Source organism: Erpetoichthys calabaricus, chromosome 4 (genome assembly GCF_900747795.2).
Source record: "Erpetoichthys calabaricus chromosome 4, fErpCal1.3, whole genome shotgun sequence".
In the NCBI taxonomy this organism is placed as follows: domain Eukaryota; kingdom Metazoa; phylum Chordata; class Cladistia; order Polypteriformes; family Polypteridae; genus Erpetoichthys; species Erpetoichthys calabaricus.
The window spans coordinates 31076443-31094762 of NC_041397.2; the positions used below are offsets into that span (position 1 = coordinate 31076443).

General features: G+C 37.1%; 1 protein-coding gene across 26 annotated transcripts in view; it reads right to left on the minus strand.

The window, feature by feature from the left end:
- The window catches only part of nbeaa (neurobeachin a), a 925612-nt gene that overhangs the window by 577370 nt on the left and 329922 nt on the right, over positions 1 to 18320 (minus strand). For all 26 annotated transcript variants that reach the window (XM_051927338.1, XM_051927337.1, XM_051927335.1 and 23 more), the window contains exon 15: positions 9581 to 9643. In XM_051927338.1, the coding sequence (XP_051783298.1) occupies positions 9581 to 9643 (63 nt within the window). The remainder of the gene's footprint in view (positions 1 to 9580; positions 9644 to 18320) is intronic.

Below are 18320 nucleotides of genomic sequence, written 5' to 3' on the forward strand. Positions count from 1 at the left end.
GTCTGATTGTGTAAGGAAAAAAATACCACAAGTAAACTGTGTGCCAAATATACACTAATGGTCCTCAAACTCAGTCCTAGGAACCACATATGGCTGCTGGGTTTTGTTCCAATAAACTTGTGTTTTCAATTGGGCTTCTAAGACTACTTAAGCAAGCTGTTATTTCCCACTTTTTATGTTGTGGAGTCAACATAGAAAGTATAAAAATATGTTTGGTTATTTTTATATTAGTATATACCAAGCATTTATTTATGTTACAAGGGTATACTTTAGTATTTTTTAACCTGGTTTTTAAGAATTTCATCACCATCATAATTTTCATTCTGTTTGTCCTGGTGTTCTGGTTATTTAATCCTATATTTACTATTTAGCACATTAGTGGGTCTGACACTGAAGTAGTTTCAGTCTTTTATTATTCAGAGTCATCTGCCTGGACATCTGGATCTGCTAGTTGGTAATTATCATTATAAGGATACATAATATACAGTAATCCCTCCTCCATCGCGGGGGTTGCGTTCCAGAACCCCCGGCGAAAGGTGAAAATCTGCGAAGTAGAAACCATATGTTTATATGGTTATTTTTATATTGTCATGCTTGGGTCACAGATTTGCACAGAAACACAGGAAGTTGTAGAGAGACAGGAACTTTATTCAAACACTGCAAACAAACATTCGTCTCTTTTTCAAAAGTTTAAACTGTGCTCCATGACAAGACAGAGATGACAGTTCCGTCTCACAATTAAAAGAAAGCAAACATATCTTCCTCTTCAAAGGAGTGTGCGTCAGGAGCAGAGAATGTCAGAAAGAGAGAGAAAAGCAAACAAATCAATAGGGCTGTTTGGCTTTTAAGTATGAGAAGCACCGCGGCACAAAGCTGTTGAAGGCGGCAGCTCACACCCCCTCCGTCAGGAGCAGAGAAAGAGAGAGAGAGAGAGAGAGATAGAGACGGATAAAAACAAACAATCAAAAATCAATACGTGACCTTCCAGCTTTTAAGTATGCGAAGCACCATGCAGCATGTCGCTTCACGAAGCAGCTGCACACAGAAGGGAGCAACATGAAGATAACCTTTCAGCATTTTTAGACGAGCGTCCGTATCATCTAGGTGTGCGAACAGCCCCCCTGCTCACACCCCCTACGTCAGGATCAGAGAAAGTCAGCGCAAGAGAGACAGAGAAAAGTAAGTTGGGTAGCTTCTCAGCCATTTGCCAATAGCGTCCCTTGTATGGAATCAACTGGGCAAACCAACTGAGGAAGCATGTACCAGAAATTAAAAGACCTATTGTCCGCAGAAATCCGCGAACCAGCAAAAAATCCACGATATATATTTAAATATGCTTACATATAAAATCCGCGATAGAGTGAAGCCGCAAAAGGCGAAGCGCGATATAGCGAGGGATTACTGTAATACAATTCTCAGCATTTTGTAAGAGTGTAGATGCAAAGACTAAAATTGTTAAGTTGAACTTTGGTAGGGTAAATTTTGAGCAGATGCAACAAAGTCTAGGTATGATACACTGGGATAAACTTTTAAGTGTGGAGACAGTCGAGCAGCAGTGGAACAGGTTTAAAAATGTTTTACATGTAATGCAGGACAGATACATACCTAAATTTGGAATTAATAGGACATTTTTTAAAACTCCACAGTGGATTAATAAAGATTTAAAGAAGACGTTGCAAAGAAAAAAACTGCTTTATAAGGCAAATAAGACTAATGACTGCAAAGTGAATCTTAGAGCGTATGAGAACATGAGAGCAACCATTAAGAAGTATATCAGGGAGGCTAAAAGACAGTTGGAACGGAAAATAGCAGATAAGGCAAAAGAAGACCCTAAGAGATTCTTTCAGTATTTTAGTAGTAAAAGAACAGTCAAGGAGGAGGTAAAATGCATCAGAAATAGTAAAGGGGAATTAAAAGATACAGACAATGGAACAATGGATGCCCTAAACTTACATTTTTCTGAGGTGTTCACAAGTGAGCAAGTGGATAACCTCCCAGAGCTAAACACGACTACCAAGGAGGTTCTGATGGATTTGGAAATTGTAGAGGGAGAAGTACTGCTCAGATTAAATAAGCTGAAATCAAACAAATCACCAGGACCAGATAATATTTACTCTCGAGTTCTTAAGGAGGCTAGTGAGTACAGATATAAACCCTGGGTAAATATTTTTAGCAAGTCACTGCGCATTGGAGAGATCCCAAAGGACTGGAAAATAGCAAATATCATCCCATTACATTAAAAGGGTGAAAGGGCAGATCCAAGCAACAATAGGCCAGTAAGCTTAACATGCAGTACAGGAAAATTAATGGAAAGAATTATTAAGGATAAGACTGAGCAACAGGACAGGACCGGAGTTATTCTGAACAGTCAGCATGAGTTCAGAAGAGGGAGGTCGTGTTTTACTAACATGCTGGAATTCTATGAGGAGGCAACAAAAGGATACGATCAAAGTAGAGCAGATGATATTATTAATCTTGACTTTCAAAAAGCATTTGATAAGGTGCCACATAAGAGGTTGGGCATCAAATTAAAAGTAGTGGGAGTTCAGGGTGATGTTTTTAGATGTGTGCAGAATTGGCTCAGACACAGGAAGCAGAGGGTGATGGTTCAAGGAACCTTTCAGAATTGGCCGATGTTAAGAGTGGTGCTCCAAAGGGTTCAGTGCTAGGGGTGCTGCTATTTTTAATATATATAAATGATTTAGATAGGAATATAAGTAACAAGCTGGTTAAGTTTGCAGATGATACCAAGATAGGTTGATTAGCAGATAATTTGGAATTTGTTATATCATTACAGAAGGACTTGAATAGCATACAGGCTTGGGCAGATTTGTGGCAGATGAAATTTAATGTCAGTAAATGTAAAGTACTACACATAGGAAGTAAAAAACTTAAGTTTGAATACACAATGGGCGGTCGGAAAATCGAGAGTACCACCTCATGAGAAGGATTTAGGAGTCATAGTGGACTCTAAGCTATCGACCTCCCGACAGTGTTCAGAAGCCATTAAGAAGGCTAACAGAATGTTAGGTTATATAGCACCATGTCTGGAGTACAAGTCCAAGGAGGTTCTGCCCAACCTTTATAATGCACTGGTGAGGCCTCATCTGGAGTACTGTGTGCAGTTTTGGTCTCCAGGCTACAAAAAGGACATAGCAGCACTAGAAAAGGTCCAGAGAAGAGCGACTAGGCTGATCCCAGGGCTACAGGGGTTGAATTATGAGGAAAGATTAAAAGAGCTGAGCCTTTACAGTTTATGCAAAAGAAGATTAAGAGGAGACCTGACTGAAGTGTTTAAAATTATGAAGGGAATTAGTACAGTGGATCGAGATTGTTATTTTAAAATGAGTTCATCAAGAACACGTGGACATAGTTGGAAACTTAAGGGTAATTTCGCACAAACATTAGGAAGTTTTTGTTTACACAAACAACAATAGACACTTGGACTAAACTACCAAGTAGTCAGGTAGACAGTAAGACTTTAGGGACTTTCAAAACTCGACTTGATGTTTTCTTTGGAAGAAATAAGTGGATAGGACTGGTGAGCTTTGTTGGACTGAATGGCCTTTTCTCATCTAGAGTGTTCTAATGTTCTAGTTAAGAGAGCAAAATATACAAAAAAAGCAAATTTACAGGAAAACAACAAAATTGAGTTAATCATTTAAAGCTTCACCAAAAATACAAATACTTCTAAATGTCTCATGAATGGAAAAATCATGTTACTGTGCATTTCTGAATGCAGAATAAGAGAAAAGAAAAAGATGGAAGGAGGGCAAACAGTTTCAAATGAGGTATATGAGTGAAAGTTTTTTTTTTTATGGCATCTCTAGTCATACATATCCTGTACAGAAAGAATTAATGTAATATGAATGCAAAATATTCCAGAGTTGCAGCCACCAGTTCCAGCGACGGCTCCTGCGCCATCCTTTTTCAGGGCTTGTTGATTCAGCAGGTGAATTGTTCCAGAGTCTGATGTTAGCACTGAAAACTTCAGTGATGCCCCAATGTTAAGTGAAACTCTGCAGCTAGCTTTGCTAACTTTACTGATGGGCTTGCTGGAAACTCCACTACTAAGTATACTGGAAAGTATGACATTCACAAGTCACAAATTCAAATGGTTCTAAAGTTTCTGGGCTCTGTTATAGCTGGAAAGGTGTGCAGATTTGCTGCTCATTGGTACAACAGATACAGTACATGTCTGGAATGCAGGGTATGAAAAGATGAGATTTTGGTGACAACTTCATTGAGGACAGAATCACTCATAGATTCAGAGAATGGCAAAAACAGAAATCTGTCTGTTTGCTGTTATATAATATTAGTGATCAATATTATAACATATTCCCATATTTGGGTGTTTGTACATTGTGATCAGATGGTATTTTGTACAGATAATCAAAAGGTAAGTAATTAAAGTTAGGCCCACTCATTGGTGTCAAGTATTCGAATTTGAATTGAAATGCTAGCCAGATTGGTCATCTTTTAATATAACACTATACATAACAAATTAACAGAGGTTTCACATTCTGATTATAATGAGCATGGCTAGAGTAATGCATCCAACCACCCATATACTGTATTTTATGAGCAACTTATCCATTTGAAAATGTTTGGGAGTGGGTGCTTTTCCCAGCTGCACTAGGTGCATGACAGGCCCCATTAGATTGAGTGGTACACTCACACGTGTTGTCTGCAGCAGTGATGGAATTAGCTTTTTCACAGGCTCATTCCAAAGTAAAAATTATTTAGATATAAGTATATGAGTAACTTTGGTATCAATTTTATTACTACTTTATTAATTTTTTCATATCCATTGTTTTTCTGTAAATTCTTTATCTTCTAAATCGGTTCTTTTAACATATCTTTTACTATTTATGTAATTTTTGTACTTTGTTTACAGATTTATTATTGATATTTTTTTTTATTTTATTGTACAGCACATTGGTTTACACTTGGTGTTTTAAAATTGTGGTTTATAAATAAATAATAAATAAATTTATAAATACATTTTGATTTGATTTGATTTAGATAGTTTTTCAAGACATCCACATTGTCCAGACCTTTGACTGGGTAGATTTCATTGTGACATGTAATGTGTTAATAGAAGCTCATAATGTCTGAGATGTGCAGATACCGGGGTTGCTAAAATAGAATACTTTCAAATGAATCACCAAACTCTACACACCATTCATTGTGCTTTTCAAAACAAACCAATGTACATTACTACAACAACTGTGTCAAACTTGGTGAAAGCACAAGCAACATGTATTTGGATGATATGGGAGTAAATGGCACACTTCCTATAGTTATGAGTAATTGTGTCCAATTCTGCATAAGAATATAAATAATGACAAAGTCTAAATTTTAATCTTAAAATTTATGAGTTCAATGTAATAATAAAAGTAATATATTTTATAAAGGCAACTTTAAAGTTAATAAAAAATGGACAGAAAGATTTGGAAAATTAAAGCATCATAAGTATGTAACTTTTGAAATTTAAGCTAATTTTACTTGAATATTAAATATTTAAACTAACAATGAAGAATCTCACAACAGCAAATGTCACAAACCTGACAAAGTCATTTTCATTCAAGAAGTGTGTTGGTATAAAAAAAAAGATTTTGTAGAATAAAAAAATACATAAAGTATATGAGTTTGTGTAAATAAAAATAGCCTGAATTATTCTGGTAATAATATTTGAATTATTTTAGAATTGGTTTTAAGAAGTGTTTATTTTTCAGTTACTAGACAGAAATTGAAAGTGAATAAATGTGTTACATGTACATGGCAAGATAAATGCGTAGTCCCTAATGATCACATATCTCTATGCTGAAATCAGGTCAGGTCAGGGCTGTGAGGGCTTTGAGAGCAGAGAAGGAGGCATTTGTTAGAGGAACCTATGAGCAAGTGGCACACCATCTATGGTCTACTGACCCACAACCTGCTTACAGAGGAACAGAAGTCTGAGGAGAAAGTGTCAAACTTATTGAGATGTCTACTTACCTCGTCAGCAACATTCATGTCTCTGGTGGGGTGGGGGAGCGTGAGTCATTAGGTCCCTGGAAAGAGATGTGAGGAGCTCCTGATATCTTTGCAAAAGGATGAAGGTCCAAGTCTTTAGAGTCCTGGTGCTTCCTGTCTTGCTATAAGGTTGCGAGACATGGATGGTATCCAGTGACGTGAAACAAAGACTGGACTCCTTCGGTACTGTGTCTCTTTGGAGAATCCTTGGGTACCATTGGTTTGACTTTGTGTCGAATGAGCAGTTGCTCATGGAATACCGACTGATGCACATTACCTGAATTGTGAGTGAAAGTCAGTTACGGAACTACGACCATGTGGCGCGATTCCCTAAGGGTGATCCGGCTCACAGTATCCTCATTGTTGAGGACCCGAGCTGATTGACCAGGCTAAGGGGATGCCCAGGTAACACCTGGCTGAGGCAGATAAATGGTCATTTCTGGAAGGGTGGGACTGGACTGCGTGTCTGCCTGGGTGATTGCCAACCAAGATCCCAAGCTGTGGTGGATGCTACATGCTTCCCAGCCTGACCTGACCTGATTTAAATTTGAGAACTGAACAACTTGACTTTCAGTCCTGATTTTGACTTGTTCATTGAATGCATTTCTCTTTTGATTTTTGTCATTAAAAATGTACTATCTAGCTCTGAGTTAGTAAAATATGATATGAATATACCAGCCATCAAACCATTGTGTCTTTATGTGATTCAGTACTGGTGCATAAACTGATTTACATACAGACATGTTTGTTTGATAGCTGATCTATACTCAAATTATATGTTTTTTTCCCTAAATAGTGCCTAATAGCATACTATAAAATTTGCTGCTATATCAGACAGTTGACACCATTTTGTACAGAACAACATCATCTGTTATAATTCAGGAAAGAACATAACTGTAGATGAATTGCTATTTCCTGTAAAAGGTCAGTGCCCTTTCACTCCGCGCACATCAAGCAAACCCAACAAGCTATGGCATTATCTTTTGATGTAATCAGAAAAGACAGACAGACAGACAGATAAAATTTATATATATATTCTTTATATGTATATATATATATATCACTGCTACTTTTACCAATTGTTTGCTTTATTCTTTATGCCTGTGTTACGTTCCTTGTGCTTTGTGGGTGGTTCCCCAAGAGGTGAGGCCACCTGTCCACCACCGTAAAGTAATACCCTCAACCCTGTAAAGAGGGAGACATCCCATGGTCCCTTGTGATTCCTTCAAATATGCTTGGGAATTCTTGAGTGTTTCTTGCAATTATTTCTGTTCTTTGTGCTTCTGTGATTTATTGGATTTGTGACCTATTTTGTTCTGTTTGGATTTCATACTGAGATTTTGTTCATCATGAATTGGCTTTGCTGGCAAGTTCTTTTTGCTTCTTTTTGTGTTTCACAGAGCACCATGTTATTGCAGACAATTTCCGTAAAGAACAAATATTTTATTTTATAATGATCCTGTGTTGTCCCATATTACTAGCCTGGGTTTAAAGGTATTATCCCCTTCTATTGGGCATTTTGAGTCTCTCATATTTTTTGACTCTCTAGTTTACAAAAAAAAACAAAAAAAAATTTTTGTGTCAAGGAGGAAATTTAGCTTTTCACAGAGGCTCAATAAATAACAAAAAAAAAAAAAAAAAACCCTCACATACACACCAGAATTACTAAAAGGAAAAAAAAACTTGGCCAAAGATAAAAAGCAATTATTGTTGACAATATCTTCACATCACTCTCCATGGAAAACAAGCTACTTGCCAAACCAACAAGTCTGCTCCATAAAGCAAATAAAATGTGATGACAGCTGTTACCCACTCATAAAAGGCAACAGCACTGACGGTCAAGTTGGTGGCAACTATAAAAGTGTAGATACATTACCAGGCGGGAAGATGCGCACACAACAAACAAACGGGGAACTGAATAAAATGCCAAACTTGCATGGGACTACCTATTCACCATACTGTACAAATTTGGTCAGATTAGTTCAGGTTGGGAAGCATGCACTGGTACAGCACGTTTGAACAGCACCCACCATGTGACTAAACAGCTCAGGATCCCGGCTGACAACCCCACAGATAGACACACAGGCCAGTTCCACCCTTTGAAAATAATCATCTATCTGCCACAGCCAGGTGTTATGTGGGTGTCCCCTTGGCCTTGTCCTCAACAATGAGGATCATGTGAGCTGGACCAAACCTACACATTATTTAATTTTTGGAAAACGTCTGGGATTAAAACACTTAGAGAACTGGATATAGATAATGTTTCTGAATCTTATGAACAATTATGTTTCAAATATTGATGTTTCAAATTGTTTCACTACTTTCAAATCAGACATTTTGCTAAAAGGAACCTAACCAATTTTCCACACCTCCACCCATTTCTATTCCAGAAGTAATACTGATCAGTCTTGAAGAGACACAGACAGCATCTCAACAATATATAAAAACATCTTAAAGTATCTTCCTTTAAAAGATCCTATGGTATGGAGGGTAAAGGATCTTTCACATAATATAGGAGTGAAATGCAGCCATGCATAGAATACACTCTAGCTCCATATGCGCACAGCATTCAATCATTCAAATTAATATCTTTCATTGATTGCACTCATCTCATTTAAAATTGTCCAAAAATTAAAATATATTCCAGTGTTAAATAACAAAAGGAGCAATTCTCTTGAGACTAACCAGTCATGCATTACAGAACTGTACTGTTCACATGACATGGCTTCACTGTCCAAGGGTAAATAAAGGACGTCTACGTTGGGGTTCATATATAACAATGTCTCAAGATTCTTCTTTATCTATTAAATATTTTCTGGAAAACAGGCCCTTCTTCATTTACAAATGTTCTTCTACATAAACATTTGAACTTAACACCTTCAGTGCATTAGCTGGAATGCTATCCCTAAGATCATCCCAGCTGAATGACAGGAGGTACAGGTTTCTACTTCTCCTCCAATTTTAAAATGTTAAACAAAATTAATAAATACAATATTGTTACAGATGAAATGATTTATTAAATTGTTCAAATATAGGGTAAAAACATAAGTCAAAATATTTCATAAAATATATCACTGGGATTGCATGTTCCAAACATTTTGGTAAATTCATATTATATAATGTACACAAACTGAAAATATGGAGTAAGTCATGAAGTGCCTACATTTTTTTACCATTAGAATTCATCTATCCGTTCTTTTAATAAACTTGATTAATCCAAAATTTCAAGATTGAGACCTGAGGCAAACTGTGGCAGGATAAGGGGGAAGGTTGGAACCAAGAATGGTTGGGATGTCAGTCCACCAAAGGGCACAATGACATGTACACCCACATTCACTCATACCGGGACAACTTATTAATCAAAATACCAAGCTAACAAACATTTCTTTGAGAAGTCGAAGGAACTGAAGAACATGCAAACTCCATTTAAAGATTTCACTGAAATTCTGGGATACATACACAAAAACTATAGCACTTTGTTAACATGAATATATACAGTATCTCTTGTCAGAGAAGCACATGCTAAAAATGTGTTCCAAATACAGTACCTGTGAAAACCTACCTCATGCATTGTCAACAAGTAGTTCAAAATGCTCTGCAGTTCATCTTCTTTAACACCACGGTCCTTGTTAAAGAAAGCGAGAAAAAAAAGGTATATTCAAAAGGGTTATGAAATTGTGACTCTTTACTTTTTTAATAAATGGATTAAACTAAAACCTGTGGAAAATAATGTCAGGACACTATCTATCTGGTAACTAACATGTTTCCCACAAATAACAAAACACAATATTGTCATACCTGGTTAATCCAATTCAGGTTCAAGGGGGGGTGAAAACATATCCTAGCAGCATATTTGGTGCAAGCTAGGAACAAGCCCTAAATGTATCAACAGTCTATATGACAACCCACTCATGCTCTACTGAGGGGCTAATTTGTAACAACAAATAACAATGAAACGCATCTTTGGGAAAAAAAATGTAATGGAAATGCAAACTTCACACAATGAGCATGTGTGGGACGCCGGATGTCTGACACCATGCCACCAGTTCTCCACTGCTGTCCATATTTTTTCCAGTATCCAATTTTCAGTTGCTTCTGAAGCAAATAGTCTACTTGCAGGGGTAGAAATCAGTAACATTTTTGTACAAACTTCTTTATTTAATTGCTCAGTGCAGGGCCGGAAGCAATATCTCTGAAACAAGGCTACAGTGCTTATGAAAAGTATTTACTCCCTTGGAAGCTTTCACATTTTATTGATATACAACATTATATCACAGTGGAATTAATTTGAACTTTTTTGATATTGATCAAAAGAAAAAGATCCTTTAACGTCAAAGTGAAACAGATCTCTGCAAAGCGGTCTGAATTTTTCATAAATATTGAACACGAAATAATTGAACGTATAAGTATTCATCCACTTCCAGTCAGTATTTAGCAGATGTACCTTTGTGAACCTTGACAACCGTGAGCTTGTGTGGACAGGTCTCTATCAGCTTTGCACATCTGGGGCCTCATGTATAAACGGTGCGTACGCACAGAAATGTTGCATACGAACCTTTCCACGCTCAAATCGCGATGTATAAAACCTAAACTTGGCGTAAAGCCACGCACATTTCCACGGTAACTCATACCTTGGCGTACGCAATTTATCCGCCCGGTTTTGCAGACTGGCGGCACCCAGTGTCAAAGCAGTGCTACTGTTCCTGTATGGTTACCCTTTCTTAGATCCACATCCACGGCGGCGGCTTTATCAAATAAACTGAAATTAACCGCATATCGTTCATAAATATAATGCGTCTGATTGTAATTAACCTGTAACAATATAATGGTCCACAGAATGGTCAAACTACTGTTCCTGTGTGCTCATCCTTTCTTTCTTAGCTCCACATTCCTGACGCGGCTTTATAAATACACTGAAATTAACTGCATATTGTTTATTAGTGTAATGCATCTGATTGTAATTAACCTGCTGCAATATAATGGGCCAGGGAATAGCCATAGTATTCCAAATACCAGAACTGCTTTAGCGTTGTTACGCTCACTGCATCTTGTTCTTCTTTTTGCTGTTCCCGTTAAGGGTTACCACTGCGGATCATCTTTTTCCATATTACTCTCACTGCACCACTCGGAGTATTTATATCACTGTATCTGAGTGTGAATCACAGCAGCAGATGATCGGAAAGAGAATTATTGGTATACAGTTTCAAGTACACACTACCTCAACCACGGCAAAAAGCGTCAAAGCCTTTCCTGTACGGATCTCGCGTTTCAGAAACAGTTTCATCCCAAGAACTATAAACGCACTCAATCACCTCACTGTAAACTTGCACTACAGTTATAATATTGCACAACCTGCGCTACTTTATAAAGCGCGTATGATGGCAATATCATTTTTAAGATGAAATGCAGCAAAATATGTTGCTTATAGTATACAGATAAAACTTTAACTTCATTTAAATAATCTGTATTGCTAATAATTAAACATGTGAGGACACGGTGCCGCAGCGTATAGCTAGTTCAAGGATAGCTCCTGCCTTGCGCTGTATTCTTGCTGGTGCTGACGCGACACTGGAAGGATAGACGAATAGAATAATTAAACATGTACTATGAAGATATTTCAATGTTCCTTAAAAGTTTTGAAGAATCGGCGTTCTAAGCTTACAAATGGCTTAAACGTCTATTACAGAGCTGATTGTGTGGCGATTGGAGAAAGAAAAGTATGGACAGGAATTGGAGGTTAGTACGTTTGAAAGAGACAGTACTTCTGTAATAAATTATTTCATCGAAGGTCACACATGGTGCAGCAAGCCTCTTGCGTGAGATATGAACAATCACTGCGCCACCGTGTTCCCATGTTTAATAACATGCTTTCATTCCTATCATCATGAAAATGATATCACGTATACATCTCAGTATTTTAATTATTCAGAGAGCTGTAATATCACAAATGTAATGCATTCTGTGTCCTGTCGGAGAAAGAGAAAGAACGGAAGCATGTAGTGATTCACACACATAGAGCACATAGAAGATCAAACACAGAAAAAAGCATTTAACATGCTACTTGAGAAACTAGTAAATTAACGATTTTAAGATGAAGTTTATAATGTTCTACTTTAATGGCAAAATAAACTACATGATTAAAGTGGAAATTTCGAGATTACAGTTGACATTTCGTGCTTTTTTCCCACTGTGTGCCTATGTTTTTTGTTTGTACCCTAATACGCTTTCATATGACACTCTAGACGGTGGGCTACAACTCGCCTTTTCACAGCGACTTTGATATGTGATTTCTTTTTTATTTCGGGCACTGTGCGACTTTGTGAATTTGATCTTTCGAGTTTTTCCAACACTCTGTCACTCGATCAACTTTCTTTTGTTAATTATACCACTGTTTAAACCAACAAATAGTACGTTTTTCATTTGCCTCCACTTGGTATTCGCTGAAATTCTTATATTTTCTCCCGTGCTTTTCCCATTGTCTTTTCACAGAAGGCTATTTATATTGATTTGCATATTGAAAGAGGCGTAATTCTGGGAGGAGTTGGGGCGGGACAGAAGGCGCGTGCACGTGCGTTACTTTTCACGCAAATCGGGATTTATGTAGTGGAAGAACGTGAAAGTATGCGTGCGCACTGATTCCTGCATCTGGATTTTTCTGTGCGTACGCACAATCCCGCTTTTGTGCTTACGCCATGTTATAGTGTGAGTTCTACGCACGGCGTTATACATGAGGCCCCTGGACACAGCAATGTGTACCCTTTCTTCTTTGCAAAACTATTTCTGTCAGATTGCATGGGGATCATGAATGAAGAGCCTTTTTCAAGTCCAGCCACAACAACAACAACATTTATTTATATAGCACATTTTCATACAAATAATGTAGCTCAAAGTGCTTTACATGATGAAGAAAAGTGAAAAGAAAAAAAAGACAAAGAATTAAAATAAGACAACACTAATTAACATAGAATAAGAGTAAGGTCCGATGGCCAGGGATGACAGAAAAAACAAAAAAACTCCAGACGGCTGGAGAGAAAAAATAAAATCTGCAGGGGTTCCAGACCATGAGACCGCCCAGCCCCCTCTATTCACCCCACTTTAATATGGGACACCTAAATAATCACTGGTGCAGCAAACAGGTTTTAGAAGTCACATAGTTAAATGAAGATCGTTTGTCTGTAGTTAAGTGGTTTCAAATGACTGTTGTATAAATGCACCTTATATGGAAGGTCCAACTTGTGGTGAGTCAATACTGTGAGGTAACCTACCAAATGTACACAAAACTACAGTCCAAACATCTCAGTTAAACAGGGGCATTGAGAAGCACAAGTCTGGGAATGTATACAAAGTCACCAAATATCTCTTAGCATAAAGTTACATCAATCATTAAGAACTGTATAAGAGTATGACACAAATGCAAATCTGATTACACAGCAGGCTGTCCACAGAAACTGAGTGATTGTTTAAGAAGACTAGTGAGGGAGTTACAAGTTACAGTGAATGAGACTGGATAGACTATGCATGCAACAATTGTTGTCCCAAAGCCTCACTACTTGTAACTTTATGGGAGACTGGCAAAGAGAAAGCCACCATAAAAAAACAAACAAAAAAAAAACACACACACACACACATGACATCTTGGCTAGAATTTCCCATGACAGGCACTCAGCTGGAAGAAGGTTCTGTGGTCTGTTAAGATCAGACTTGAGCTTTTTGGCCATCAAACTAAATGCCATGTTTGGCAGAAGCACATTGTGAAGAATGGTGATGGAAGCATCACATTGTAAGCATGCTTTTCTGCAGCAGGCCCTGGAAGGTATGTGAGGGTAAAAGATAAAATGAATGCTGCAAAATACAGTGAAACTTTGGAAGAAAACCTGATGCAATCTCCATCTGCACCTTAGTAGAAGATTTGTTTTCCAGCAGGACAAAGACCCCAATGTATAAAACCAAAGCTACGCAGTAATGGCTTAAAAACAATGTTAATGTTCTGGAGTGGCTCAGTCAGATTCCAGATGTCAATCCAATTAATAATTTGTGGCAGAAAAAGGCTATTCACTCACTGTTCCCATGCAATCTACCACACCTTGAGCAGTTCTACAAAGAAGAACAAGGGAAAGTTACAGTGTCCAGATACACAAAACATACTCATAACTGTCATTGTCCCCAAAGGTGCATCTACTTATACTGACTGGAAAGTAGTGAACACTTATTTGGTCAATCATTTTGCGATTTTTAATTCATTTAGATCACTTTGCAGAGACCTGCTTTCACTTTGGCATTAAATACTCTTTTTCTGTTGCTCTGTGCCAAAAAAGGAAAATCCAATCCATTGCAGTTCAATTCTGTATAATAAAGAAATGTGAAAACTTCCAAAAGGATGAATACTGGGTGTAGGGCCTGTTATGAACATACAATGGATTAGTATTCCAACCCCTTCACTTTTCATGCATTTTGCTATGTTGCAGCCTTTTACTAAAATCATGTTAATTTTTCCCACACATTGAGAAACACTCAGTATGAATAGTGATGAAAGTAAAAACACAATTTCGGAAAAAAAAAATCATATTGGCATAAGTATTCAGACCCTTTAATCAGCACTTAGCTGAAGCACCTTCGGCAGCAATTCAAGCCTGGAATCTTCTTGGGTATGACCCTACAATCTTTGCCCACCTGGATTTACAGATTTTCTCTACTGGGTGGAACCCATCAGTGGATTGCTATTTTCAGATCTCTCCAGAGATTTTTGGCTGGGTTCAGGTTTGGGGTCTGGCTGGGCAACTCAAGAACATTCCCATCATTTCCCCAAAGCCACTCCTGTGTTGTTTTTGCTTTGTGCTTAGGGTCATTGCCCTGTTGAAGGGTGAACCTTCGGCCCAGTTTGAGGTTCAGAGAACTCTGGAGCATGTTTTCATTAATGATACCTCTACTTTGCTCTGTTTAGCTTTCTCTCAACCCTGTCTTTCTCTCTGTCCTTGCTGCTGAAAAACAACCCCACAGCATGATGCTGCCACCAACATGCTTCACTGTTAGAATGGTATTACACAGGTAATGAGAAGTCTTTTGGTGCCTTTTTGCAAACTTCAAACAAGCTTCCATGTGCCATAAGGCCCAAATCAGTTGAATGTTGCAGTGATAGTTCTCCTGTTTCCACAGAGGTTCTCTGGAGCTCATCCAGAACGACCACTGGGTTCTTGGTCGATCACTCTTCTTACTGTAGATGAATCTATTAAAAGTCTTCTGTTTAAGAATTATGGTGGCCACCATGCTCTTGGGAACCTTCAATGCTGCAGGAATTTTTTTATAGCCTTCCCCAGAATTGTGCCTAGACACAATCTTGTTTCTAAGGTCTGCAGGCAATTCCTTCTACCTCATGGCTTAGTTATTGCTCTGGTAAGCATGGTCAGCCATGGGACCTTCTATAGGCAGATATGTAACTCTTTGAATCATGTCTAATCAATTGAATAGACCACAGGTTGACTCCAAACAAGGTGCAGAAACATTTCAATGATGATAAATAGACTATCAAGTGTCATAACAAAGGGCCTGAATACTTGTGTTAATGTTATATCTCAGCATTTTTTTCAAATAAATTTACAAAATATTCTAAAATTCTGTTTTTGGTTTATTATTCTATGGTATTGAGAGTTCCTTAATGTGGGTAAAAACAATTTAAATGACTTTAGCACAAAGCTGCAACATTTTAAAATGTGAAAAATTGTGAAGAGGTCTGAATACCTTCTGAATCCTCTGCATATCCATGTGTGGACAGAACCAAAAGCCACATCTTCGGTATTACTGTCCACTTCTGGGTCTAAAACAAAACCCTAAATATTACAAGTACAAAATTATGCTAATGTAAGGACACCATTAGTTAAGCCATAAATCAGGCATTGCAAATGCAATGAGTCAAAGATGCATGACTATAAGATACAGTATATTGTGGATGAATTTATGACCTTAGATGGACCAATTCTGTAGCTCTTAGGCAGGCAATATTACCTAAGGGAACAGAAACTTCATCTGCTATTAGAAATCTCCTTGGTAGCTGGAATCAAGTTCGCAACATCAACGCTTCGCCATGCCGCTCATACCCTGGAACAAGTTAGCTTTACCTCTGTTCCCACGCAATATGATGATGATAATGGAACTTGGGAGTTTTGCCCACACAAGCAGGTAATCACTTACTCAAACACTGAACACCATTTTGGTACTTTTGCATTTTTCAAGTATCTTGCTGTAGTTATTCTGTAGTTATTCAATGAGTATCATAGTCTCTCAAATTTACCATTTATCAACCTCCACAATACGAGGAATTATCACATTTTTTTTATCTATAACAACTGACGGTGACAGGTATTTAATAGTAGGTGACTTAAATTTTCATGTAAATAACCAGTGTGACCACAAAGTAAGAGAATGGACTGTATCTACCTACTGTGTTCTTTTAACATTATTCAGCACATCAGCCAGCCTACACATGTGGGAGGACACATGTAGGATTTAGTCATTACGAAAGGATTAAAAATTGATGAGATGAGGGTTGTGAATATTGGTATATCTGACCATTTATGCATTTTATTTGATGTAGAAATACTGTCTACAAAACTAAAGACCAGCGTATTGTTAAAAACATTATTTTGTTGCCACTAGAGTTTCTAGGATAGTACTAATATTACGAATGATGTGTTTAAATATAGTGCTTGTTTTAATACAACCACCAATCTAATGAGTTTGGTGGAAAATTTTAAAGCTAACATGATCTTTCCACTGCTAAAATACTTAAGAAGATTCATAGAGTGTCTAAACAAACCTAAGAGACTTTCGGAAGGCTGAGAATAAATGGAGGAAAATTTAATTAGCTGCCTAGATACTAAAGGCTCATATAACAGAATACAACTCAGCAGTCTGTCTTGAGAGCCAGCTCTGTTTTTCCAAAATTATAAATAATAATGAGAGAAATCCAAGAGTGTTATTTTAGCCATCGATTATATTTTAAACCCTGCTCAATCAATGGAATGCCTTCTGAAAACTTCAAGTGAAATATGCAAAACATTAGCAATACTTTTAAACAAAAAATAAAAAATATTACATGTGATATAATACATTTCACAAAAAACAACTCTATTGAACCTCAGCATGCTCATTTCAGTAAATTAAAATCCTTCATTAAAATAGGTTTGCTTGAGCTTTGTAGAATAATCATTCAAGTAAAGCCTTCAACGTGCATCCATGACCCAGTCCCATAAGGCTTTTTCAAAGAAGTTTCATGTATGATGATCGATTGCGTATTTGACACCGCTAAGTCGTTATTACATGCTGGAATCTTCCCACAGACTCCTCTGTGTTTAACAATTTTAGACTTATGCCTAATCTCATTTTTCAACTAAACCTCCACAAAAAAAAAACTGTTTTTAAGCATTTAATTGATTACTTGAATTAAACTCTATTTAATAAGTTTCAGCTAGGTTTTAGACCAAATCATAGTGTAAAAACTGCATTGGTTAAATTAGTTAAAGCTAAAATGGCTGGACAGAAAAATACCAAACTCAAAAGTTATGCTTGTTATTAGATGACGATGTGCCGATTAGTTTTTGAGACAAATCATGCAAGAGAAAGAAGCACTCTAAAGGAATGCTCAAATACCATAATTCTGCAATTAATTATGAGCTCTTTTTATCAATTGCTATCGTAATTACTTATTTTATGATCAGGAAGATCAGCATCAGAGTTGTAAATAATTACTAAAATGTTATAGTTTAAAGAAGACAAGACACAATCTAATGTGTTTTGGATGCATTACAGGTGCCACAACTAGATACTCTTAGTGCAGAGGAATTGGATAAACCTCTGGCACCATCAGAATTACTAGATGCTATAAACTCATTTCAGAGTGGGAAAGCAGTAGGCCCTGATGGCTACCCTGCTGAATTTTATAAAAAATTCTCAATAAAGTTAGCTCCCCTCTTATTAGCAACATTTAAAAAAGGTAAAAACAATAAAATTCTACCTGAAACTTTTCACCAAGCATTAATTACCATCTTTCCTAAGCATAATAAAGACTTATTACAATGTGCATCATACAGACCAATCTCACTTCTGAATAAGTTCTAGCTAGAAGGATTGAGAAAGTGCTTCCTTTGATGATATCACAAGACCAAACTGGATTTATTAAAGGCAGACACTTAGCTTTCAATCTTCAACGCCTGTTTAATGTAATATATTCAACCCACAAAGACTAACACCCCAGAGATTTTATTATCATTGGATGCAGAAAAACATTTGATATGGTTGAATTGAACTAC